Source organism: Mustela nivalis (assembly GCF_964662115.1).
Source record: "Mustela nivalis genome assembly, chromosome: 20".
Lineage (NCBI taxonomy): Eukaryota > Metazoa > Chordata > Mammalia > Carnivora > Mustelidae > Mustela > Mustela nivalis.
The window spans coordinates 16,720,627-16,748,443 of NC_139039.1; the positions used below are offsets into that span (position 1 = coordinate 16,720,627).

At 39.6% G+C, this 27,817-nt stretch overlaps 1 protein-coding gene across 9 annotated transcripts; it reads right to left on the reverse strand.

Moving 5' to 3' along the window:
* Positions 1-469: 469 nt before the first annotated feature.
* Positions 470-27,318, reverse strand: TRIML2 (tripartite motif family like 2). 9 transcript variants are annotated; one of them, XM_082715123.1, is made up of 12 exons: positions 27,229-27,318; positions 26,651-26,827; positions 26,134-26,192; positions 22,034-22,183; positions 16,654-16,770; positions 11,922-12,155; positions 11,564-11,659; positions 9,112-9,303; positions 7,638-7,778; positions 5,576-5,598; positions 5,291-5,391; positions 470-1,149 (listed from the first exon to the last, which is right to left on the reverse strand). In XM_082715123.1, exons 5-12 carry the CDS (start codon positions 16,753-16,755, stop codon positions 560-562), a joined length of 1,479 nt encoding a protein of 492 aa, XP_082571249.1. In that variant the 5' UTR covers positions 16,756-16,770; positions 22,034-22,183; positions 26,134-26,192; positions 26,651-26,827; positions 27,229-27,318; the 3' UTR covers positions 470-559. The 9 variants fall into 9 exon arrangements, with proteins under 9 accessions (XP_082571249.1, XP_082571246.1, XP_082571247.1 ...); XM_082715120.1 differs by having other exon boundaries at positions 16,654-16,804; XM_082715121.1 differs by lacking the exon at positions 22,034-22,183.
* Positions 27,319-27,817: the final 499 nt, after the last annotated feature.

The window sequence follows — 27,817 nt, forward strand, 5'->3', positions numbered from 1 at the left end:
AATTTTCCTTGCAACAAAGTAGTAGAATACTTGAGAAAAAATTTTTAAAATATTCACATTTTCTACACCACCACCTCCCCACCCAAATACATTATCCAGGGAAATTAAGTTCTCTGTTTAGAATGATATCAGGAAGTCTTAACACTGTCAGTAATAGGATCAGTCTTAGGATGTCTTCATTTCATATGTCACTATGATGATATCCTCAAATCTAAAGTCTTGATTATATCTAATTGCGTTTTCATAAATTACACTAGAGTCCTTAACTTAGTCTTAGAGATCCCAGACTATATTACTTTTCTAAGTTCCCAATTTTATGCTGCATATGCATTTATTGTTCTAATTAGTGTAGGGTCCTTCCATTATCATCATTCATCACTCAGTTTCAACGTAACCTTTTTCACTAAATACGTGTTGAAAGCCACATGAATGCGAAAACTCTGGGGTAATGAACTGGATTCCAATTCAATCAAGTGTTAGAAACTTTTATTGGATTACTTTATATGGATTCTTTTACAAAGTCAAGCTCTTTACTTTCTGGCCCCTGTGGTTTTAGATTTCATGCCGAGGAAGACTGTGGACTAACATTAACATCACAAGAAGAAACATGAGGAAAGCAAATGCTTAGCGAGTCTGAACTTGGGCCTCCACTTGGGATACAAAGAGAAAATATGGGCCTGACAGCTCCACAGAAGGTGAGAGAAGAGAAATTATAAATGAGGGATCTATTTGTCACATCATAGAAGGCTACCTGCCCATACTCACAGTCTAGGAAGACTCCAACTTTATGCATTTGCTCTCCTCTCAAGAAGACCCTTTTCAGAGGGGGAAAGACCCAGAACGTATAATCGGTTCCCATCATAGAACCTGTGAGTAAGAATTTATCTCTGGAAACAGCGGGTAGGTCACAATTGCTGCTGGCAGGGTCTTTGGATACCCCCAACTGCCACCTGGTTGCCTTTTCCACATCTACCTCCCAGTAGTGCCTCCCTGAGGTGAAACCCTCCACACCCAACACAGTGGCACCAAAGATGAATCTCCCTGGGCTGCCAGGAATGTCCTGCTGGACATTTCTGAGACTCACACTTCTCAGATCCTCAGATAAGACCAGAAAGGGATGAGCTGTTTTAGGATCCAAAGTGACAGTTCCTGCAGGGAGAAAGAAATTCATTTAAGTTCGGTTAGAGTCATCCATGCCACCACCAGACTTGGAGGATTTCTAACAAGAGGAGGCTTGTCAGTGAATGGGTACAAGTTGCAGGCATAGATATGGGAAGAGGCAATCCAGAAGTTCAGGAAAGGTGACCTCTGAGCTTTGTTTCAAGAACTGGACATCACAGAAGAGAAGGTCAGCACGATACTGGAAGGAGATGCAATCTGAGGAGGAAGAAGACTAACGGAGGTTAGAAGTTAGTTAGAAGACTACTCGGAGGTTTAGAAGAACCTGTCAGACCAGAAAGGAATTTTGGCAGACTGTAAAAATGGCATCCAATTTTAGTCACGCATCAGCTGGGAGCCAACTCTGCTCCCCTAAAGATCTCCAAACCTGGAACTCCAGGCTTCATTCCCCTAAAGACTCATCAGAATCTCCTAACAGAATTTCCCAGTGACTGGCTGTGATTCCCCGTGATTCCTGGGTTTTCCCTGTGACTGAATTGCTCTCCCCTTAAATATCACCACAGTGTGACACAGATGCCTAGAAACTGTTGCCAGCAGGCTCTTAATACTGAGTAAATCAAAAGAACATATTAACAGAGGGGAAAGCCTGTGGGAATCCTCCAGAAAAAAATCAAGCTGTGAACAAGAGAGCTCAATGTGATTTCTTATACTTGAATGAAAGTGACACTTTACTTCGTATCTCAAACTGTTTCTTATCTCTTTCTCCTCAACTGTTAAATATTGTGATTTCTCAGGGCATAGGACTGGATCTTCCTTTTTATAGCTTGTACTCCTTTCTCCCTAGGTGACTTCACCTAGCCTTAGTTTTCAATACCTTCTATAGGTTCATGGCTTACTTCGTAAAGAAGCTGCCAAATACCAGTAAGAAATAAAGGAAGCATTTCACACATACTATGTCCAAAATGGAACTTCAAAACTACCCCTTTTCAGTTCTACTTCAGTTAATAGCATACTTATTTCTTCAGTTGCTAAATCATAAACCAAAAAGCCTGGAATAGTTCCTTGTATCTTACTTTAATGTCTAATCCAGCAGAAAGTTTTGCTGCCAAAAAACTGGAAGGATAATTCCAGACTTCAAATTATATAAAAAAGCTGTAGTAATCAAAACAGTATGGGGGTGCCTAGGTAGCTCAGTTGGTTAGGCATCTGCCTTTGGCTTGGGTGTTGATCCCAGGGTTCTGGAATTGAGCCCCACGTTGGGTTCCCTGCTCAGCAGGGAGTCTACTTCTCTTTCTTCCTGTGTTCTCTCTCTCTCTCAAATACATATATAAAATCTTAAAAAAAAAAAAACCCAAAAACCCCAAACCAGTATATTACTTCACAAAAACAGACAGAAAACCCAGAAATAAACCCACAACTATATGGTCAATAGATCTTCAACAAAGCAGGAAAGAATATGCAATGGAAAAGCAAAACTGGACAGCTACATGTAAAAGAATGGAATGGGACCACTTTCTTTCATTATATGAAAAAATAAACTCAAAATGGATCAAAGACTTAAATGTGAGAACTGAAACCACAAAAATCCTAGAAGAGAACACAGGTGCCAATTTCTCTGACATAGGCCATAGCAACATTTTCTAGATAGGTCTCCTGAGGCTAGGGCAATAAAAACAAAAATAATCTACTGGGCCTATATAAGAATAAAAAACTTCTGCACAGTGAAGGAAACAATCAGCAAAACTAAAAGAACCTACTGAATGGGAGAAGATACTTACAAATGACATATACAATAAAGGGTTAGCATCCAAAATATATAAAGAATTGATACAACCCAACACCCGAAAAACAAAAAATATAACTAAAAAAGGGGCAAAAGACATGGGCAGACATTCTCAAAATTAGATATACAGATCATCAACAGACACATGAAAAGATGTTCAAAACTCATCATCAGGGAAATGTAAATCTAACTATAATGAGATACCATCTCATACCCGTCAGAATGGCTGAAATCAACAACACAAGAAACAACAGGTGTTAGTGAAGATGTGGAGAAAAAGGAACCCTAATACACTGTTGGTGGAAATGCAAACTAGTACAGCCACTAGTAGTAGTAGCCAAACTAGTACAGCTCCTCAGAAACTTAAAAATAGAATAACCTTACAATCTAATTGTACTATGGGTATTTACCCCGAAAATACAAGAACACTAATTCCAAGGGCTACATGCATCCCACTGTTCGTTAACAGTCAAGATATGGAAGCAGCCAAAGTGACGACTGACTGATGAATGGATAAACTGGTATATATATATATACACACACAGACACACACACAATGGAATACTATTCAGCCATAGAAAAGAATGAAATCTTGCCATTTTAAACAACGCGGTTGGAAATACATCGTGTTGAATGAAATAAGCCAGTCAGAGAAAGGCAAATAACCACATAATTCCACTCATACGTAGAATTTAAGAAAACAAACAAACAAAGAAAAAAAGAGACCAAAAAAAAAAAAAGACTGTTAATTACACAGAACAAACTGATGGCTTCCGGAGGGAAGGTGGTGGGGGATGGGTGCAACAGGTGAAGGGGATTAAGAGTACACTTATGATAAGCACTGAGTAATGAAGAGAACTGCTGAATCACTATACTGTACACCTGAAACTAATATAACACTGCCTGATGACAATAGGAGGATTAAAACAATAAAAAAGAAAATATAAATCACAGAGTGAGAGAAATATTTTCAAAACATCTGACAAAGGACTGGTAATCGGAATAATATATAAAGAAATCACAGCACTAAATAATACACAACACAATTTTAAAAAATAGTTATATATATATATATATACTTCAAAGAGATACAATCAAGTGCAAATAAACATATGAAAATATGCTCAAAATCACTAGTTATTTCAGAAACACAAATTAAATTTAAAGTGCAATACAACTACGTAGCTACTAGGTCTGCTTTATTTATTTTTTTAATTAAGTTACTTTTTAAAATATAATTTTCTTTTAAGTTTTTTGTTTGTTCTTTTTTTTAACTTAAGAGAGAGAAAACATGAGCAGGGGGAGAGGGAGAAGGATAAGAAGACTCCCCCCTGATGAGGGAGTCTGATGTGGGGCTCAATCCCAAGACTCTGGAGATCACAGCCCAAGTCTAAGACAGATGCTTAACCCAATGAGCCATTCAGGGATCCCAGGTCTGCCTTAAATAAGTAAAAAAAAATGGCAATACGAAATGCTAGTGAGGATGTGGAATAACTGAATCTCATACATCAGCAGCGGGAATGCAAAATGACACAGTAAGTTTGGAAAACAAATTTTACAATCCCTTTCCTAGATACACAATGAAGAGAAATGAAGTCACGGCCACGTAAAACTCCATAAGCAACTATTTATAGCATAGATTTGGAAACAATTCAAATGGCCTTGGAATTTCAAGAGAATAAATGGTGGTATCTTCATAAAATGGAGTATCCCACAACAACAAAGAGGAATCAACTACTGATACACAACAAACTAGTATGTGCCTCAAATGCTTTACACTAAGTGAAAAAAGCCAGACACAAAAGGCCACACACTACATGGATCCACCGACGGGACATTCCAGAAAAGGCAGAACTATGGGGTAGGAGATAATAAATCTTTCATTATACTTCTTGACATTTTTTCTTTCTTTTTTTAAAGACTTATTTATTTGAGACACAAAAAGAGAAAGAAAGAAAGAGAGAGAAAGTAGGAGCCTGAGGGGACAAAGGGTGAGGGAGGGAGAGAATCTCAAACAGAGCTCATACTCAGGATCCCGAGATGATGATCTGAGTCAAAATCAAGATGCTTATCTGACTGAGCCATCCAGGCACCCCAACATTTTTTCCCTAGAAGTTTAATTTTTTTTTTTTCCCCTATCAGACTCTGCTTGCAATCCTGTTTCAGGCTTGGAAAAGTGGGAAAAGATATGCAAAAGAGAGCCTTTCAACATAAGATCATAAAATTATTTTCTGGATAGTTATTCAATGTATATAGTATATTAAACTCTCCAGTCATTTTAAATCCTTAAGCTCTCCAGCATCGACTTTTATTTATGGTAGGATGTTCACTTGACTTCTCAGATATAAAAATCAAGTGCCCTGTTATCACGGATGTGTGTCAACTTACTTTGGAGAGTGTTGAGCATCCTGCTCATTCCGGTTACTTGGCACAGACTCAGGTCTGTGATATGGGCGGGCTCCAGACACTCAAGCAGTATTGATTCGCTCCTATTAAAGAAAGGACAATCTCAGCTATCTGTGCAGACCCAAGGCCCCCACCAATCAGAGAATGGATGTCATTACATGACCTCATGATCCTTACTTACCCCAGTATCTCTACTCTCGTGTGCTCACGTTTCAGACCCTGGATCCCACCCCAATGCTTCCATTCCTTTCCAAAATGAAAACTTACCTTTCCACAGAATATTTCGCATTCTACAGGGTGAAAAAGAGATAAGGTTACTATCTGAGCCACACTTCTGGTATTTGAGCCATGCCTCTTCTGAGCTGTGCCCCTGAAAATTATGTTCTAATGATGAAACTTGATTTGTATGTAATTTCCCCAGCTTTGTGGTGCTAAATCTCAGAGATCAGATTTTAACACTGATTAGTAAAAGTCAGAAAAATACTTGAAATTATTGTTACATTCCCAAGGGAAATGTTCCTGTTTTTGTCTTCTTAGTTTTATTACAGTTGGGTACTGTATAGTTATTTTATATGGCATCTGGAACCTGCTCAATCAGATGATGTCTTGGCAAGATTTATATTTATTCTGGGTATCTTTTTTTCTTTTATTAAATAAATTTAACATGTAACAGTAAGTTTAGGTGTATAACATGTTATTTTGATACCCTTGTATAATGTAATGATTGCCAATATAGCAATATTTATGACATCATACAATTATATCACTGTATTGTTTTACATATTCATTATACCATGAATTAGATCTCTATGGTTTATTATTATTCATTACAAGTTTGTACCTTGAAACACCATCACTCTTACCAATGTCCCTCTACGCCTACCCCACTTCCCCAATAACCAACATTTTACTTGTTTTTTTAAACACATTTAAATTTCTTTAGATTCCACATATAAGTGACATCATGCAATAGTTGTCTTTCTCCCTTATGTTGCTTAAAGGCATCATGTGCTCAAGGTCTATCCATGTTGTCCAGATGGAAGGATATTTTCCTTTCTCCTGATATTCCATTATATAAATGTACTACATTACATAAATGCAATATAATCCCATTATATAAAGGTACTACATTTTTTTCATTCATTCATCTGTTAATGGGCATTTGGGTTATTTCTAAACACGGGAGTGTGTGTGTCCCTTGGAAATCCTGTTTTCATTACCTCTAAGTATATGCCCAGAAGTGGAATTGCTGGATCATACAGTAAATCAATTTTTAATTTTTTGAAAATTAAAAAACCTCCATATTGTTTTCCCTCCCCTTTTGCCACATCGTCACCAGCACACATCATCTCTTACTGATGACAGCCATTCTAACAGCTGAGAGGATCTACCTAACAGCTGTGGGTTTGATTTGCATTTCTCAAAGGCCATATTTTCCATACCTTACCTCAGCTATCTTATCCTGAACAGTCATCACTCGAACTCTGCCCATTTACTTTCTTTTCATACACTGCGTAACAAGAGTTGAGTAGGTGAAGGAACATGCTAATGAACTGAGGACAGTGGATGGAGCTAGGTCAGAAGCTGAGCTTAACGGAGTCACCCCTACCTTACCTGTCCTGAAGTAGGTTTGGCCCTAGAATAGAACCTAATAGTTTAAATGCAGGGGCTTCCCAAATAAGAGCACCCACTTTGCAAACATAAGCCTGGTGGCAGAAGGATATGGATAGAGTCTTAAAAAGACAATAATTTACTTGTTGAAAGGTAACGCATGGTACAAGGTTTAAAATATGCAATATTATACAAATAAATCTCACCCTTGTTTTTCCAAGGTTACCGCTCAATGTTTGTGTTCTTTGTGTTTATTTTGCCAAAGGCAGTCTGTGAATGTTAATGACCATATGTCTATACATAGATACATATCCACTAAAACCAAACAAAAGGCAGTTCTACATGTTTTCACTTTAACTAAATGTCCTGAAAATAACTTTTACCACTATGGAATTGTTTCACTTTTTTTTTTTTCTGGTTGCAGAATATTCTACTCTATTGATGTCATAGTTGGACTAATCAATTATTTACCCTACCGAGGGACCTCTCAATTCAAACTAATTATTGATAGCTTCAAGGTGAGAATTTGCATCATGAAGTAGCTTTCACTAGGCCAGGATTTTAGACAACTCATAATGTTTCTGGTGACTGAAAAATAGCCTATACCACCCTCATGTATGTTTGAAAACCATCGAATATTCTACAACTGACCCCTAGTGAGTACTGTCCACCTCTCCCTTCTCAAATACTGTAATGACGATCATTTCTGGAATCTTACCTGGAGGAACGCTAAGTTGTATTCCCCACACTTCTTCTCTAGCTCTGCAATGATCCTTTGGAGGCTGCAGATATGTTCGGAAAGCCTGACTTCACTCTCCTTCAGCTTATTCATGTTCTCTTTCCCCAAATCGCTCAGTCTCTGCAAAAGCATCTCCTTGTTACTATTTAACAAGTGGTTAACTTCTTTTATTCACTAATTTAACCATCCCTTAAACCCAATTCACTGACTGCCATTTCAGAAATACATATAATTAGAGAAGACCCAATACCCCTTTGTGTTAAGGAAGACATCTCAATTGAAACTTGATTCTTTGACACGATGTATTTATATTGATGTGGAAGGTGTGCATGTAGTCCACTTATTCAGAAAACAACCCGACCGTAAAACCAATCATATTATTTTGCTATTTTGTTCAGAAAGTTTCCATTTCTTTCATTAAGATTTGATTCTAATAATTTAATCAATTAATAAGAAATAAACAAGCCACTGATTTTTTTAATCCTTGCAAAGATGCTGGTTTTTTTTCCTTAACATAAATGATGCATATTATACCCTACTGCTGATGTCACAGTTTTGTTTTTTTTTTTTTAAAGATTATTTATTTATTTATTTGACAGACAGAGATCGTAAGTAGGCAGAGGCAGGCAGAGAGAGAGAAGGAAGCAGGCTCCCCGCGGAGCAGAGAGCCCAATGCGGGACTCGATCCCAGGACCCTGAGATCATGACCTGAGCCAAAGGCAGAGGCTTTAACCCACTGAGCCATGCAGGCACCCCACAGCTTTTTTTCTTAAAAAATAATATGTTCTTGGAGAGCATTCCTTATCTGTACACATAAAGCTGTGTTATCTTTTCTAAATGCTGAAGAGCATCCCACTGTAAGTATATAATACAACTTATTTTGAGAGTCCTGTATTAATGGATATAGGTTGTATTTAATCTCCTGCTATCATAAACATTACAGTGTTAATAATAATGCCTAATAGTTACTGACTGCATAATATGTACAAACACTGTTTAAAGAGCTTTATGTCAAAAAAAAAAAAGAGCTTTATGTAGATTATCACACTCAATCCTCACAGTAGTATTATAAAGTAGGGGCATTATCCCCATTTTAATAGTGAAGGAAATGGAGTCACAGGTTGAACAATGTGTACAGGTTAAATTAGCCACTTACAGATTAGTAAATAGCAGAAGCCAGATAGGATCCTCATCAATCTGCCTTCAAAGACTACCTGTAAACCATGGCTTTATACTGGAATATTTACAGCATTCCCTATTATCTTTTTATAGGCATGTAAGTGTATTATAAGAAAATGATCAGAAACAGAACTGCTGGGTGAATATATATATATATTCTTTTAATACGTTCATGGTTGTCACTGGATGTCTCATTTTTAGAATTGGCATAATGCGTGGCTCTCCCTTCTCTCAGTTCCCAAACACTGTGAGCATGCAGTTTTCCACCTCTCACCTGTAGCGTTTCCTGGGATTTCTCCTTCAGCTCTGTGGCGAACTCCATCAGTTGATTCAGACCTTCTTCCCTCGTGTTGGAGTTGGACACACCCCCTTGAAGCCTCTGGAAATTCGTCTTCTCTTCAACCATCAACTGGAACCTTATCCTATATTCAGACTCAATCATGTCTTTAAAATCCTGTTCTTCTCCCTTCAAGACAGATAAAGGTATGACAGACTTCAAGTTAAACACCACGATACATATTTATGGTCAATTTCCAGACCCAACTCTGATATAAAGACAAGAAAATCTGAAGTACAGGGAAAGAAATACAAGGCATAAATACAAAGGACAAAGGAAGTTTTGAGCCAAGATCAACGAACCATAATCTTTAAACGTGAAATGCAGGTAAAAAAATGTTAATTGACTTAGAAAACTGAGAAATCTTAAGATCAACATGACAAAGAGGAGACAGGAAAACTGAAAGGTGGGGCAAATGGCTTTTGCGAAAGCTTTGGATAGGGTCAATGAGGAAACAGGAATGAAAGGGTGACTCCCAAGGTTTTTAGAGAAAGCAACTGCAACAGAAAAAGGGAAACAAGAAAGAGATAGATCGAGGTGGGGACTGTATCAGCAGCTCAGGTTTGGACATCCTGATTCTAAATAGTCACTCAGACATCCAAAGAGTGATGCTCAGTAGGAAGATGAACATGAAAGTCTATCACCTGGAAGACTGAGCTAGAGATGTACATTGGGAGTAGACAGCTTAATTATATTTCATCTCATGAGACTTCATGGAATTGAGATTTATCCAGAATCTGACCACTGCTCATGACCTTAACAGTCCCCCGGTGGATGTCCCCACCTCTGCTCTCACCTTCCTACAGTCTAGTCTTAACCTCAGCAGCCAGAGTGCTTCTGTGAAAACTGAAATTCAATCAAGCTACCCCTGTTCAAAACTTCCATGTTTCCCTATTTCATTCAAAGTCAGCAGCCCTGTATGATTTGGCCCCCTTATCTTCTGACCTCACCTACCAGCTTCCACTGCCTTCCCAACCCCAAATGAGTACATACCAGATTCTTCCCAAGACTGCGTAACTCAGGGGGCGCCTGGGTGGCTCAGTGGGTTAAGCCGCTGCCTTTGGCTCAGGTCATGATCTCAGGGTCCTGGGATGGAGTCCCGCATCGGGCTCTCTGCTCAGCGGGGAGCCTGCTTCCCTCTCTCTCTCTCTGCCTGCCTCTCCATCTACTTGTGATTTCTCTCTGTCAAATAAATAAATAAAATCTTTAAAAAAAAAAAAAAAGACTGCATAACTCAGTTCCTCACCAGCTTGAGTTTTTTCAAACGCCACTTTCTGAACAAGGTCACTTTATTTCAAAGTACACCCCATTATGCTTTCCTTTTTTTTTTTTTTTAAGACTGCATAGCATTTACCACTTAACATTCATTTTACTTGCTTTGTTCACCTTCCTTCAGTTGCAGAAGGGCTGACTTTTTTCCCCTCCTCTCTTGCTGCTAAATCCCCAGCACCTAGTATAGTCTATCCCAAAAGTAGGGCCCCAATATCTGTTGAATGTATGGTGTTTAAGGCTCAAAAAATGGGGATCAGTTGAAAAATTCTTGGAGAGCCAGTCAATTCTCCTCCTCTACCATCCTCAACTGGCCATTTATTCTCTTTAAAAACTGAAAGGAAGAAGACCCAGAATCTGGGATACTTGGCACAGAACACAGTTAAATACGAAGAAAAGATGTGAAATCAGAAGTGAAATGTGGGCATAACAGAGGATAAACCCTCATTTCAGACGTAATTCTCAAACTGCCTTTTTATTTATTTTTTTTTCTTTGTTTTAAGATTTTATTTATTTATTTGACAGACAGAGATCACAAGTAGGCAGAGAGGCAGGCAGAGAGAGAGGAGGAAGCAGGCTCCCCGCTGAGCAAAGAGCCCCACGTGGGGCTCAATCCCAGGACCCTGGGACCATGACCTGAGCCGAAGGCAGAGGCTTTAACCCACTGAGCCACCCAGGCACCCCTCAAACTGCCTTTTTAAATCGTTTCAGGATTAATATGGCTACCAACAGTAGAGGAGATATTCATTCTCCCCTGGCTTGGTATAAACTGTGTTATCAATCTTCTTTGCCTGTCAATAAGGCTCGCAAATGATGTTTCACAAATTTAAGAGTTAATCTGTACCTCTCTTATCATATACAAAGTTCAGGATCTTTTTAAATGCTCAAAAGATGGTTGCATTTTCTGTTCTGTGAAAACTCCTTCAATCATTTTTCCATTGAATTTCTAGCCTTTTGCTTATTGACTTTTAAGAACCCTTTATTCGTAAAGAAATTAACACTTTTCATACCTATGGATTTCAAATATTTTTCCCGCTTTGTTATTTATCTTCTGACTTCATGCTTTTTGCGATCCAACATTATAGGTAATTGCCTGCTCAGGCTGGAGATAAGCACTGACCTGAATCATCACCATTCTTTCTTGCTCATCAGCCAATATGCTTTTAGCTACTTCAAGTTTCTCCTTCAATGTGTTCAATATCTCCTGGAATAACTCCTGCAGAGAAACAGATCACAGGATTCTAGCTCAAGTAATTGCTTTACAACAGTTAGCTTATTAATCGGAGACTATGGAAAAGGCCAATAGCCCCATGTTGGCTTAGTCTCGAAGTTTGTCTAAGTACGGTACTTATCTAGTACTCTTTGATAAGCAGAGCCTGAGGGAATGGTCTTGGGGGGTCAGGGAATCTGTCCTCCAAATAAGTTAGTAAGAGGAGGCAGCCAGTGCCTGAGTGTTCTGGGATCTGCAGGAGGCTCACCCTGTAGCGGCCAGCAGCCTCTTGGACTCCGAACACCACGTGACTCTCGTGCCCCTCGGGGTGGAAGCACTGGCCACAAAGCAGCATTTGGTCGTCATCACAGAACAGCTGCAGTGGCTGCTGGTGTTCCCCACAGTAGGCATCTTCTGGGATTTGTTGCTGTAACTGGGAGCGGAGCTTCTCGGACATCCCTGCAGGGGTCCTGGGCGACGGCTCCTCCCGCGGAATATTCCCCTGCGCTCCGAACCGACGAGAGTCACGGTGAAGCGGGGCACTCACGGCTGCCGACCTCACGGTCCCTGTGCAACCCACCACCAAGCCTCAGAGCAGGGCCGCGCCTTCGGGGCGCCTCGAACCAGCAGGTCTTCCTCCGCCACACGCCTGGGGGAGAAAGACCCCAGGAGTTACACCAAGTCCTCAGACTGGAGGGGCTCTCGGGGTTTCTGAGGATTTACAGCTATTGGCTGAGAATTAGTTATACATGTTCTCACATCGTTGTCCTGTAAGGTGTTTAAAAAAAAAAAAAAGGCAGCAAAAGGTAAAAAAAAAAGGTACTTACAGAAAAGCAAGGCGCATTAATAAGCATTGGAGAACATCCGGGACTAGAGGCAAAAGCCTGGCTTTAGGCATTTAAGGAAGCGCTCCCTCTCCCAGGAATTGCGCAAACCATAATGTGCTGGCTGCTTCCAGTGCCTCCTTAAGAGGGAGCGGCACGTGGGTGCCAACTTTAAGGGGCTCCCATTTTCTAAGTCCGCATGCGCCTGAGAGCGAGGCACCTCAGGTGTCCTGTGCAAAGCCCAACACATGTGTCGCCTGAGAGCTGGCCAATAAAGACACCGGTTAGGAAAATATAAAGGCAACCCCCAAAATAACAACTTTACAAAAATACTAAAGGGATTTTTTTTGAATTCAGGAAACAGAACAAGGCGTTATCTCCAGCATCCCCATTTCCAGACAATTCTGATTCCCTCGAGCAACAATTCTATGTCTTTTCTAGAAACATTTTATTATTTCAAAAGGGGTTAACCACTTAATTTGGGAAACTTTTCCCCAATGATTAATTGCCTTGCCTTAATTCCTTTCTAACTCCATCTCCAGCCATTGTTATGGTGGGTACACCATAGTACAAAGTATTGATTTCTTTAAAAAAAAAAAATTCCTCTATCCTATTTACATTTGTTCCCATTTCATCTCATTAACCACCTCTTTGGACAATGTCCCTTGAAACAAATCAACCTGACAGACCTAAAAACCCCCTAATCTGTGGATTTACTTCCTTCTCCCCTCCCCGCCCCCCATGCTCTCACTACCACTGAAACCTGGTGATTAACTAACCTCCTGCCCTTTCATTATGTTTAAGATCTGCAAAACATTTTTATAATTCCGAAGTTGATTAACTGTATATATGAGATAACTTCGTTATTTGTTAGAATAAGCAGCCGTTTTCAAAGTGTGGTTCTCAAGACCTGATTTGCCTTTTTACCATGTTGACATGTGCACTAATCACAGATAAAACTGTTGCCATCTTTCCATTAATCAAGGAAGTAGCACCAACTGTTGTCATGTATTGTGTTTTCCTTTTTGAAAAAAATTTTTTTTTATTTCAGAGAGCGAGCCAGCACACAATCATGAGTTGGGGGGAGGGGCAGATGGAGAAGCAGACTCCCCGCTGAGCAGGAAGCAATACAACGCATTGATCCCACAACCCAGGATCCTTACCTAAGCTGACGGCAGATGCTTAGCTGACTGAGCCACGAAGGCACCCCTGTACTGTATTTTTCAATTTCTACATAGTTGCATACTCCCAATTAATTTTTTTTGTTTTTACTTGAGTATTCTTAATTTCTTAATTCAACTTTTGAGTACAGGATTTAATTACTATTCTGGGTGACAAAATGAAAATTATGTATAAAGCACTTATGCTGCATATAGGAATACAGTGGTTGTTTCAAGAAAAACACTTTCTATAACTAAGTTACAAGCTATACTAGCCACACTTTTTCACAGCACATTTTTTTGTTGAAAGAAGAAATGAGACAAATGTGGTTATTCAGATGTAGCAAATTGGAAGATATTTTCTCAAACACTAACAGAGTGACCCTGTCATTTCAAGGAAACCAACTGAGTGTCTCAGTTGTCAATGACAAAACTCTGGCTTTGGAAAACTTGTATCCACTATTGTAAGCTCCTCAAGACTTTGACAGCTTCTTTTCTGACAAAATTGGTGGTGATATTAACAAATGTGACTTGGATATTGTATATTGAAATACATCAACATGTGGAAAGTCTGAAAACTCAGTGAACCAATATTTTCTGAAAGACCAATACATGATATTATGAGATTATGCAAGGGTAAAATGTGGATGCAAAGTGTAAGACAGACCAATATTTTAATGTAACAGAAAACATTACTGGTGATTTCAGGAAGAAAAGTCACAATTATCTGAAAAAAAGCTATTAGAATGTGCTCTCCTTTTCCAACAATGTACTTGTATGAGGACAGATGTTCTTTATACATTTCAAGTAAAATAGCACTGTAATAGCTGGAATGCTGGAGCAGATGTAATAGGTACTAGCTATTGAATGAACCAGAAATTAAAGAGATTTGCAAAATTGTAAAACCATGCCCCTCTTTCCTGTAACTGCTCAGAGGATTCCTCATAAAAATGTTAGGGTTACTTTTAGTAAGTTGATACTTTTTTTAAAACTAAGTTTTCACTTGTAATACAGGGACTACACATAGGACACACAAAATGCTTTTTGGGCTCTTCATTAGTAATTTGAGTGCAGAGTAGTCGTGAGGCCAAAGTTCAGAGAAGGCATATTCCTTAGAAATGGGATTCCTGGTAAAAATATACCCATAATTTTGGTACATTTTGCTGGATTCCAATCATAAGGTTGTACAATTTTGCATTCCAAGCAACATGAGAAAGGGTGTCAAATTTTTTGACCACTTGGCTTTATATATTTTCAGCTTACACTTTATAGAAGATTTATTTAAGAGAGAGAGTGTGCATGAGTGTGAGCAGCAGGGGGAAGGGGCAGAGGAAGGAGGAGAGAGAATGTCAAGCCGACTGCGTGCTTCCAACATGGGGCTTGATCTCCGTGCGCACCTGAGGTCTTGACCTGAGACAAAATCAAGTGTTGTCTGCTTAACTGCCCATCCCTCCCAGGAGCCCCTACATTTTATTTTCCTATGCTAAAGGGCTATTTCATTTATTTTTCCGTGAACTATATGTTTTAGACTTTTACCTGTTTTCTTTTACTTGATTTTTGTGGTCATCTTTCCTTCATTTTAAGAGCTATTTATACAGTGAAAAGAGCATACCCTTGTTAATACACAAATTGCAAATATTTTCTCTCTCCTTGCCATCCATTTTGAATTTGCTCCAATTTCTGTTTTGCTGCTTGGATTCTTGAACCTCCTTGTAGTTTCCTTTGTTTTGCTTCCCTGAACATGGCCCAGACCATTCAACTGAAAAGACTGATCAGTTGCCAACTGAACACATTCACAATCCAGCAACCATTCCTGGCTTTATCTTACTTGATTTCTCAGCAGCAGTTAACAAAGTTGACCAAGACCATCCCCTTGGAATGTTTTCTTTCTTTTGCTATCAAGATCATAGATCTGATATCCCTCCTATTTTACTGGTCTGCTTCTCAGCAATCTTTTTTGAACTCTAGAGCCTCTAAGTTTTGGGGTGCTTCATGGATCAATTCTAATCCCTTATTCTATTTTCAGTGTCTCCCCAAATAATTATATATCCAAAAACTTAAGTACCACTATCCAATTTAATCTTCTACCTCCATACAATACTCCCAACTCATTTGCAATTGAAGGTCTAATAAGCACCCCAAATTAGCAATTCTAAAACACTATCCAGGATTCCCCAACTCACCCTAAAATTCGTTCATTTACAACATCTCAACTAGTTTATGTTCAGCCCTGCCCCTACTCACACCTCCAAATCCTCAGTTCGACCAGAGTACTATTTTAAACCTAAATCAAGGTTTCTAACAACCTTCCAGTACACTTAGGATATAACCCAAATGGCTAACCAAGTTCTCTGTGGTCTTCCTGCCTGCATATAATCTCACCACTAGCTTTACCGAATCATTGTCCATTCCAGTTATGATGATAAATCCATCTGTGCTCTTCAGCTTGGCAATGATTTTCTCTCATATTTTTGTAATTCTAGTTCCTATTTTCTTACCTTCAGTTCTCAGTTCAAATGTCCCTTCAAAGAGGCCCTTTTGGAAATACTCTCCCACCATTCACTCCTCTCATTTTCTTTGTATCTAATATAAAGTATGAATGAATATATTTGTTGGCCACTCTCGATCCACAAGAAACTAGAGTTTCTTAGATGTATCTGCACCTGACATACTAGATGCTCAATAAATATATATTTTTTGAACAAATGTTTTAAGTCAGCACAAAGTTAAAAGGAAAGAAGAGGACAGTGAAAAGAGAGATTAGATATTTTTACAGAAAACAAGAGAAAGGAAAGTTGGAGAATAGTGTGTCTTCCTAGAATGGTGACTATGTGCTAAACTTACCAACACTTATTTCATTTTTCTTAATTTCATTTTTTTTCTCTGACTTGGCTTTCTCATTTTTTTATATGGTTACATTCCATAATATACATTAAATCTTCCATAAACATTCAGATCAAGTCTAGATATTTAAAGAAAACCATGACTACGGAAACGGTCTTCAGAGAAAGCTCACCTTTGTAATCCTGGTATTTCCCTTCAGGGAAAAAGCCAAAGAGAAGATCCGTAACCGAAGAGCCTTTATCTGTTCAGCTGCTCCCTGGTCTTCCACTCCCATCCTCAGGTGGCAAACCTGTGATGTTTCAAATTCTATCCATATAATAAATCTAGGATAGTGGTTATCAAACTTCAGCAAGCATTAGAATCATTTGAGTTTAGGAATCAGACTTCTGGGCTCCACCCCCCTCGGATTTGAAAGAGCTGTGTGGAGTCTTTTTATATTTTAATGAGCTTCTAAAAGGTGCAGTATAGCCAGTGATCTTGGTTTAATCTCTTCGGGTGGGTCACTATTTTGTTCTATCTCCAAGGTTTTAAACAATGCCTACTACAAAGTACCCCCTTAAATTTTTGTGTGTAATTTATTAATTAAATTTTTAACTATATATATACTATATATATAGTATATATAATAAATATATGTCCTTTTAAATTAATTAATTTGTTCATTCATTCATTCATTCATTCATTCACAGGAAGAAATCCTTCTACAAGCCCTTACCCCAGAATTTCACTGTGTTTTCTCCTTAGCCATACCATTTTTTTTTAAAAATTCGAAGTTTTAATTAATTCCTGGACTGGTAAAAATAATTCCATGAATTCTGTAAACCACTGCATAAATGCTGTAGTGTAAAAAAAAATCTAAACAAGTGTTAACTTGAAGCACTTCACTATAAGGAAATGATGATGCATTATAAATACTACCTTCTGGATTAAGAAATTTCTGTTCCAGTAACATCATCGAAATACTCAGAACACACATAGATTTATGCTTCCATAAATTAATCCACATGAAGCAACCACACTGAGTAGAGGTGTCCGGCGACCCCAGTTACACAAACAGCAGGGGCTACAACCTGACCACTAACCGTGAACACTGGAGTCCAGAGGCAGCAGAAACGCGGTGGGACTGAACGCAGCACCCCCCTTCCCCAGCCCCCTCGCACCCAGTGCTGAGGCCGCCCACCTATGGGACTGTGAGGTCCTGAGATGCCTGGCTCTTGAGGCCCTCGGGGTGGGGAAGGCTCCCTCAGAACTAGGCCATACAACTTAATCTTAAATCATCAGAGAATAATACCTGAGTTCACTGTTAAGTTTTCAACGTTCACTGAAGTGATCATGGCATTAGTTGTGGGTAGAAAAATCAAGAGTAGAAATAACAGCTTGAGGAATGTGTCACACATGGGAAGTCCGGGGATAATCCCATAGTTCATCCTTGGCCTCAGTGTAGAGAAAACACGCACAACTTCCCAAGTTTCACAATTCTGCCTCTGAACATTTTTCACTACATCCGTCAATCCCCTGCTAATCAAACTACAGTGATTTTTTTTTTTTTAACTGCAAGCAAGACAATGAGAAATTCCACACTTGCTATCTATCTATGTAATCTGATTTTCCAGAACCTGGCTCCACCCCATGGAATTTTAAGTACATCTTTTTCCTTTATCTCAACACTTACTCCTCTGCTAAACCCAGATCCCCCAGGCCCCTTCAAAGAGACTGCGCTCATTTTTGCTTGCCCCTTTCTTCCTCAGCTGGAACAGTCTCCTTTTCTACTCATATTTTTTTCTACCCAATCCTTTTTTCCTAAGCCTTGATGCCCCCAACTTGTGAAGATTTTATCAGTTACTCTGTCATTTATTCTTATGATCCAAGCTTCATAGTTAATAAGATTTCATTTTGACAAGGAACCCTTCATAATCGTCACATCAAAAGATAAAACATCAAGCAAAATTCTCCTGTCTACTACAGTAGTCTCTTAAAGCCTATCTTAGATTTTAAGCAACTAGTAAATTACCAATTCTAGAAGATTAAATATTTTAACTTAAAATAATTCTAGTAGTTGTGTTACGTAGTGTGCTAAGAAAGTTTTCTGTTTATATATCACACAGTCCTGTGAGACAGGTGGTGTCAGAATACATTTTACAGCTGATAAAGCTGATGATTTAGAGGTTAAGTAATTGACCCAAAGTACTCAGTAACAGAAGATTACAGATCTAGGTTTTGAGACACAAGATTGTGATGCCAAATTTCAGGATACTTCATTACATTTAATAAGCATTATTCAGGCACATTGCCTGTTACAAGAGAATATGCTTCAGGTTTGCATTACAGTTTATCACAAGATTCTTTAATAGGCCAAAAGCAACATTATAAAGAGCACAGATCACTTAAAGTGTTAACTTTTTACATAGGCATGCCCTTGATTAAAATTTTTTTTTCTGGGCACCTGAGTGGCTCAGTGGGTTAAGGCCTCTCTGCCTTCGGCTCTGGTCATTATCCCAGGGTCTTGGGATCAAGCCCCGCATCGGGATCTCTGCTCAGCGGGGAGCCTGCTTCCTCCTCTCTGCCTGCTTCTCTGTCTACTTGTGATCTCCGTCTGTCAAATAAATAAAATCTTAAAAAAAATAAATTTTTTTTCTACGTTGTCAGAGAACAAAATGATTGGGTCATGGTCCTTGTAGCTTATTTCATGCTTAGTCCTATCACATTTGTTAGCCATGGGTCCCCTCACCACAGATCCCAAGGTATCATATGCTCAGCTTCTGAGGAGGACAAATATGGCTGGTGCCAAACAAGATATTAAGTTGTTACTTCTGGGCTCATTCTGCTGCATTAGAGCGCCCTCATCCCATTTCAGAAAGTAGTGGAGATGTGCCTCTTGGTCAGCCACCTTGTGTTTATTCTTCAGGAAGGGCTAGCTGTTCTCTGGTTTCTTTTCCAAGGTGGTTCTACCAGCAGCAATGGCTTAGCACTCATTGGCCTGCTCCCCATAACTCCCAAGAGGTCCAGAAGTTCATGTCCAGCTATTTCCTTGAGGCATTATTTAAGAATAAACATTCCTTGAGACTGCTATGATAGGACTGTTGCCTTTCCCTTGCAGATCAGGGCTTATCTAAACCCAACCTATCAGGTTTTTTTTTTTTTTTTTTTTTTTCTCTCTTTTAAAGGAAGCTAATCCTTCTAGGTAAGAGGAAGAGGTCACCTTTACCTCATCTAGTCCAACATTGGGATCAGTCCTCTCTTTTAACCAGAGAATCTTCAACAAAGCAGAGGGGCTCACTGTAGCTGGGGTCAGTTAGGACCCTGAGCAAATGAAGGTCAGGTTTTTGCCCAAGATCACACACTGAGAAGACTTTCATGTCTAACTGATGAAGTTAGCCTAAAGTGGATTTCGGTTCTAGCTCTGCCAGCTAACTGCCATGACCTTCAGCAAGCAACATTGAACATCATCTGCAAAATGAGAATCATTATGACCATCTTTTGTTTACATGGGAGCATTACGAGAAGTTGTATGAAACACAGGAGCAAGGGGGTAACGAGAAATTTCTCTCTGCAGTAATATCTTTCCTTCCTGAGTCAAGAGCATTGCCTTCCTGAAAAGCAAGTGTGCAACTGAGGTGGCAGAGAAGGTACAGAGGAGTTACTGGGAAATGAGAAATAGAGCATTTTTATGCCCCTTTAAGAGTAGTAACTAATTTATACTGAAGCACATACTGTTTTTATTAAGTAGATGTTTATCCTAGAATTTCAAGATCACTGGTCTCTATCATGTCCCTACTTAGGAAAGAAATACTTTTCAATCATTATCTCCATCACCAAGATATTAAAATGTACTTGCGCACGACCACTTTAAGTGGACTCAAAAAGTCTGCTGCACACTTTGAAGTCATCTGAGCAACTAGGACATCTTGCAGGACCTGAAAATACACTTGTGTTAAAAGATGAACATCAAATGTATAAAGATTGCTCCAATTACTGGCTAGGAGCAAAAGCCAACCTTATAGACTTGACCAGAACTGGTTGCAATGTGAATGTAATAGCAGGAGCTATAGCAGCTCTCTTGGGTCAAATATTCTATGGGGGGAAAGCTATACATATTAAGAGAAATAAAAAGAGAAGTCTAGGTCCTTAGATATACAGTGCCTTTCCAGATAGTAGATTGAGTAAAAGAACTTCTCTTCTCTTATTTAACCTGCCATTCGTTTTTTACTGGTACTCTTCTATCTTGTTTAACCTGCCATTAGTTTTTTACTCCTTTAGTGCCCATGGTTCTTGGTTATGCTGCTTTGAAGAACCAAGAGGTAAACCTGATGAAGAGTGGTGAGAAACAAAGCAGAGTTTATTGAGTGATAACGAAGTTTATGGAGCCACAATTCAAACCTGCTGAAGAGGAAAGGGACTGTAGAGGGTTGCCACAAAGTTTCTAAGTCTAGGGGTTGTTATGGGTTCTTGGAGCTGTTTTAATCTGATTAACCCTCCAAGAGCCTGTCATCCAATCAGGTTTTTGTCATCTATCTATCACAGGGCAAAGGGTAGAGGGCTCCTTCCCAGGTGGTGTAAAATCCTTTCAAAGGTGGTTTCCTCTTGGGGGTGGAGTGGTCCTTTGTCCCAGCCTGTCAGCCTCCCACTATCCTTCATCAATAGCTGAGGGTTCCTTTAATAACACTGCTTGTCCCAGAGTTAGTCTGAAAGACCCAACACAAATGGCTTGTTGTGGGACTAACAGTGAACATTCTGGTTATCTTTGTTTTCTTTTAGAGGAAGTGCTGGGGGATAGGAGATGAAACTAAGGAGAGAAGGAGAACCTAGGAAGGAAAGACCTCTATAGAGAACTGTAAGAAATAAGACCCTCTCTAAGAACTATAAGAAATTATATGTGCAATGTGCCATTTAGGCCAGCATTTTGGGGGCTAGTATGAAGAATTATTTTCCTCTGGTATGAAAGACTGTATCTTACAGTTATCTCAAGGGGTGTGATACAGGGCTTTAATATTTGTCCTTGCCTGGGTGGGATGCTAGGAAGGAGTTTAGGCAAGGAAAAATGACTGTGGTGGTTTTTTTTTTTATTTTTTTAAAGATTTTATTTATTTATTCATTTGACAGACAGAGATCACAAGTTGGCAGAGAGGCAGGCAGAGAGGAGGAAGCAGGCTCCCTGCTGAGCAGAGAGCCCAATGTGGGGCTTGATTCTGGAACCCTGGGATCATGACCTGAGCCAAAGGCAGAGGCTTAACCCACTGAGCTACCCAGGCGCCCCCTATCTGTGCTTTCTAAACCACTTGCTTTTAAGAACAAAAAAAAGACAGAATATATTGGAAAGCTCCAAACTCAAACGATTTCTCTCAAAACTGGCAGTCCATAGCAAAAGAGGGTAGGAAAAGAAAACAGTATTTATATTTAGGCTCTGTGTGTCAGGTACAGTTCCATTTGATCTTAGTCCTATGTGGATAAGCCTTGGTCTTTACTGATTGCTCCAAACTTGGAGACGTAGTAAAATGATAGAACTGTCTATGTTCTTGTTAAGTTAGCTCAATTTCACCATTGCTGAACCTCACCTGAAAATCCTCATCTGTTCTATCTTTGTGATCAAGACTCAAAACCACCTTGGAAAAGTTAATAATCTTAAAATGGTGTCTGTGAACAAGGATGGAGTTACTGTGCTTCCTTTTTCCCTTCTCTCACTGGACTCCCTCGATAAATCCTGCCTGAAACAAAATACAAAATGGACACTGGTAGACAGGCCCCCCAAAGGGCCTGAATTAGTCAAGTAAGCCCCTAAAGAGGGCTGAGCTCTTGGTGGAAAGAAAGATTCTACAGGAGGGATGTGGGGCTTAGGTGATGGGTGGGGCACACCCGGCCCTGATCAAGGAATGGCCTCTAGGAACTGGGAGCCATCCTCACCTGGTAAGAAAATGGGTCCTCAGTCCTGTTACAGCAAAGAACTGAATTCTGCCTACAATCTAAATGCATTTGGAACAACATCTTAAACTTTAGTGGAGAGCACATCCCTGCCAACACCATAATTTCAGCCTGGTGAGATCCTGAGCAGAGAACCCAGCCATGACATGCTGGATTTCTGACCTACAGAATAATGAACTTATAAGTGGAGGTTTTCATACTGCTTAATTTGTGGTAATTTGTTACACAGCAGTATAAGGCTGGTACAAACACTGGTGAACTGCCACTTGGTGCCCAAGAAGAGAAATAGGGTTAGAAATGGATTTTCCAGGCAACTTCTGCAGCTTATGTTGGATATGGAGAACACATTAAGAATTCTGTTTTAACAAGATTTTGTTAGATCACAATGAGAGCCTCAAATGTGAGCCTGAGATAGCTTTGACACAGCCTTTAACTTGGAAAACGAATTTCTGAGTTGGGATTTTTTTTTTCATGACCAGTATAATTTATACTTCCTATAGAAGGGGAAGAAACTTCCTTCTCCCTAAATCAAAAGGTTGGACATAATTTCTTATTTTTTAAGGACTTGCCCTACTTTACCTATTTACCCGAGTTACCTGAATGTCTTAACATGTTCAGTAAAATGAGTGAATTGCTGTTGGTTTCAGCAGCTTTCTGACCAGATTCTGTAGAACTCTCTTATAGAGAAGTCTCCTATACATATAAAGAATCTTATAACTTTTTGCAACAGCTTTAACTTCTCACCCATTTATAAAAAGGTTTGTTGTTAGATTTTCAGTGAACTGTGAAATTCCATCCCGGTTGAAGTTAGTGGCATGTTTCAGTCTTAAAACTAGTAACAAGTACCTATTCTTAGCTATAGTTGTCTAGTTTAAGAAGTAAAATCCTTCAAAGGGAGTCTTACAAAGAAATGTAACATACAGATGAATGTTATACTTCTCATCCAGCCATTTTTAAAAATCTGACTAATTGTTACAACACAATGGTATAAAAACACAAACATTTTCTTACCTTCGTAGGTTAATTTGTCTAGCCTGTATGTCGCTATCAGTTTATTGAATCATTACCACAATTAAAAAATAATGACTCTGAGTACCTTCTCCTGGCAAGGTTTTTTTTTTTTTTTTTTTTTTTTGGCTTGTTTTTAAAGATTTTATTTATTTATTTATTTATTTATTTGACAGAGATCACAAGTAGGCAGAGAGGCAGTCAGAGAGAGAAGAGGAAGCAGGCTCCCTGCTGAGCTGAGAGCCCAATGCGGGGCTCGATCCGAAGACCCTGGGCTCATGACCTGAGCCCAAGGCAGAGACTTTAACCCACTGAGCCACCCAGGTGCCTCCTGTGGCAGAGTTAATCTGAGACACACAGTTCGTGAAGCACTCATATTAAAAGCCTTTCTTCCAATGTGTCATGCACGAGAGTTTAAAAAAACACTGACACAAGGAAATTGCAATCTAATGCAAAAGATAGACAATTTAAAAAAAAATAATAAACTGCAACACAAAGACCATGAAGGAGAGGTACAAAGGAATAGAAGGCTTCTAGAGAAGAGGAATTTGGTTACCTAAGGAGGTCTGGAGATATTGCCTCAAGGAAGGTGATGCTAAGAAGGTAGGAACTAGGGGAGAGCTAGGAAAGCCAGGATTCCCCGTATCTTGCTCAGGTAGCTTTCATCCATCTCTTGGACTCATTTTTAAGGTGCTTCTTGTTGGGCAAACAGTCAAGCAAAAGCTTGATATCTTCTTTAAAGTGATTGGTGGTTTGAAGGGAAAGCTATTATTAAATACAGAGCAAACACATTCTTTGTTTTTTCCCCCTATCATCTAGATGTGTTTGTTCTCCACCTTCCAAAACCTTTTATTAGACTTTCACATGGTGTTGCCTATGGGTTTTCCACACACGGGCTTTCCTATAGAACACAAGCTGGGGGCAAAATGTGCCTCCAAGGAATTTAGACTGTCTGGTCTTAAAAACACCAAATTTGCAAACTCAATAATGTCTACGTTTTAGTTGAGTCTTGTTATATAATTCTAGCAAACTTTACCACACAAAAGGCCTTGTGTTTGGTTCCATTTGTAGGGCTAAACCATTTCAGGTAGTCGGGCTGTAGTTATCGATTGAATCTAATCAGTATTTTTGACTACTTCAGAGGTTTGACTTAAAACCTCCCTAGGCATGACATTCTTGTGATAACTTAAGCTTACAGAAATAATGAACCTGAAGTCGGTAAATATTACAGCTCTTTGCATATATTTAGATCTCTAAGATCTACTTAGAACCCAAATCTAATGATTCAGTTGTAGGTTGTAATTGGAATTACATCGCTATTACGCCAAGCCACATTGTCCTGCATATTAGGAAGAACACGGAGTAGATTTCACATGTTCAGTACAAAAATCTTAAGAATCTGGTTATAGTTCTTACTTCAGTTAAAAAGGTGCTAATGCACTAGGGAATATTTAGCTTCTTCATTAAGTGAAGTTACGCTGGATTGGGAACTTCAGTTGGGTGTGAGTGTGGAGGCTACAGATAGCCAGAGGGTTCCATCAGGGTCACTTAGGAACCAAAGATCACACCATAACTGATAAATCCCGTCCTAGGTGCATTGTTATTTATTTTTAGCAGTTCCTTTGCAGCTTGCTTCAAGTGGCAAAATAGATACATACACAGGCATACTTACCAGGATCTTGTTAGAGGCCCTGGCAGCACTCTCAAGTTTACCATGTTAGTGACCTGATAGCCCCTCCAGCTTTCTACTCCTAAGCCTAAGATACACCTTCCTGCTCTTAACAAGCACCTATCATTTGATAGATTTTTATATGACTGTCTTCCTGGGCTCTTTAAGTGTCCTTTTCATTTAAATCCAGCTTGATCTTGAGGGGAATGCTCTGTTTTCTATATATAGGCATTTGTTATGTAACATATTTTCCTAAACACACACACACACACACAACCCCTCACTCCACCAAATCATACACTAATAGTGCTTTTATAAGTGTTGGAACAGGACACTCAATCCTAGCGCAACTTGAACCAGATGCTTATAAAAACATTAACAGTCTTCAAAAAAAAAAAGTCATGGAGTAGATTAAAATACATGATGAACAACAACAAAAAAATCTCAACAGTTTTTTCATGGAGTAAAATTATTTGACAGGTTTTGGGAAGGGTTGAGGCTGAAGGAGGTGGGGAGGCAAGTACAAAATGCACACAGGAACAACCCAGTAAGCATCTCCAAGTTAGTATCTGGTTAAACCGAGGCAGGCAGTGTATGAAGTCAATGGCCATCATGTCAGTGGACAGGTTACCACAGTAGTGATTCCAGCATTTGTCCATGTCCACGTACTTAACCTTCAGCGGATTTTACTTGGAGCAAAACTGAAATATGCTGGTTTGAACCAGTCCTGTTTAAACCAATGTGATTTTCTGCAACAACTTTTTTATTTTGCATTGTAGAGCATGGAATTTCTAGCCCCATGGTCAATTTCTAGACCTACTCTAATTCCAAGGATGTCTGATAGGTAGTTGGACTTGGAATTTCACCTGTCATCAATGATCATGGCATCGAGGTCAGCCTTTAGTACCATTCAGGTCCTCACACTGGAGTTAACTGGTGTTTGGATGCTCTGGTAAAGGCAGAACTATAGCCTAAAGACGGAGCTGCAGCCTTGGGCTCACTGAAGACTCTTCCTTATTATGTGTGCATTCTGATTCAGCAGAGTCTAGGTACACTTACCTGATCATTTCTCTCTTCCAAGGGACATGCTCTCTTGTCAGGATATCTCGGACCTCATTCTGAAAAGAAAATTTCAGTCTTCACTCCTCTCAGAGGTTGCTATGCTAAAACTATACAAATATAAGTTATAGCACACTTAGGCAGGACTTACAGGGTGAAAATGACTCCTAGTCAAAAAGCATCTTTTGGGGCTCCCAAACCTCCATGATTGACAGCTCAGGGATAGGAAAATAATTTAAATGCATATCACATTAAAAACCCAAAGTAGTAAGATTGAGACTGAAAGACAAGATAATCTTACCTCAAAGATTTCCGTCTCCTTCTCAGTGGTAAACACAGTGAGACTCTTGTTCCCAAGAGAGAAAACAAATCTCACGAAGGAGCACCAGATCTATTACACAGACCCTCTTCAGTTTCTCTTGGTTAGGATCACATATGAGTTTTTAAGTCTATTTCCAGAGGATTTTGTTATCTCAGCCATCATCCCTACCTGCGGGGTACACCTCCAATCTCTCACCTTGTACATATCCTTGACCTTGAGGTAGGTGCAATGCGGGCTTTCCTTCCAGCTTCTTAAGAGACACTCATAGCAAGACCTGTGTCCACATTCAGTTGCAAATGGTTCAAAAAGCATAAGCAGCTAGGGCAAGTCAGCTCTTTGAGGAAGCCTGGTCAGTTGGAGGTGGCCATTGTCCTTTTCAGTAGAGGCAGAGAAAGATTAAGAAGGGGAAACAAAAATCATTCATTCCAATCCACTCTTTGGCAGGAGCAGGGATTTGTCTTTGGCACTGGCTCACAATCATATTCCTTCATCCTCTCTTGCCACTCATGGCTGTGTTTTTATTTTTTTAAAAAAATTTTAAAAAGATTTTATTTATTTATTTGACAAGTAGGCAGAGAGGCAGGCAGAGAGAGAGAGAGAGGGAGCGGCAGGCTCCCTGCTGAGCAGAGACCCACTGAGCCACCCAGGCACCCAGGGCTGTGGGTTTTTAAATGCCATTCTTACCCCGTTGAGAAGTTGTCTGGGACTTTAAAGGCCCTGCTCCTGATTCTCTCAGATACTCTTCACCCCCTACGTCCATGCTGGGGACTCACCTGCAGCTGCTCTGGAACCTCATGTGTGCGGCGTAGTTTTGCTAAAGTTGTGGTTCTCAAACATTGTTGCACAGAATTACCTGGAGAGCTGTAGCTATGGTGACACCTTTGTGGCTTCCAAACTTTAGAATCCAAACATCAGAATCACGTGGGCATCTGGTTAAGGAACAGATTGCTGGACTTCCCCCCTCCCCCACCAAATTCTCATTCAGTGGGTCTGAGTTGGGGCCCAAGAGCTGACATGTCTAACAAGTTGTGGTGATGTTGAGTCCAGGTCCTCCATTCCAATCAGGGCACTAGGAAATCAATCAGAATCTCTTGGAAGAAGCCATGGGCTTCAGGTGTTTTCAGGTGATTCCATACACAGCTAAGCTTGAGAACTACAACTCTAAGACTAGAAGGATTTAAAGGAGGCATGATGGGGCACTCAGAAGGAAGGATATGTGAAACGTGAATCCTAGCCCAGCCTGAGACCACAAAATAGGCTTTGTGCCCCAGTTGCCCGGCCGGCAAAGACTTTAGTCTTTTAGGGAGTGTACCATCCCTGATACCCCTAAAAATCTTTCTTTAGTTTTCCTTAACTTTTCAA

Coding starts and splice junctions, on each gene's coding strand:
- TRIML2 (XM_082715120.1), bottom strand. Junction 11,660..11,921: donor AGGCTGCTGGCCGCTACAGG/GTGAGCCTCCTG, acceptor GTTTCTCTGCAG/GAGTTATTCCAGGAGATATT. Junction 1,150..5,290: donor GATGCTCAACACTCTCCAAA/GTAAGTTGACAC, acceptor TTCTCCCTGCAG/GAACTGTCACTTTGGATCCT.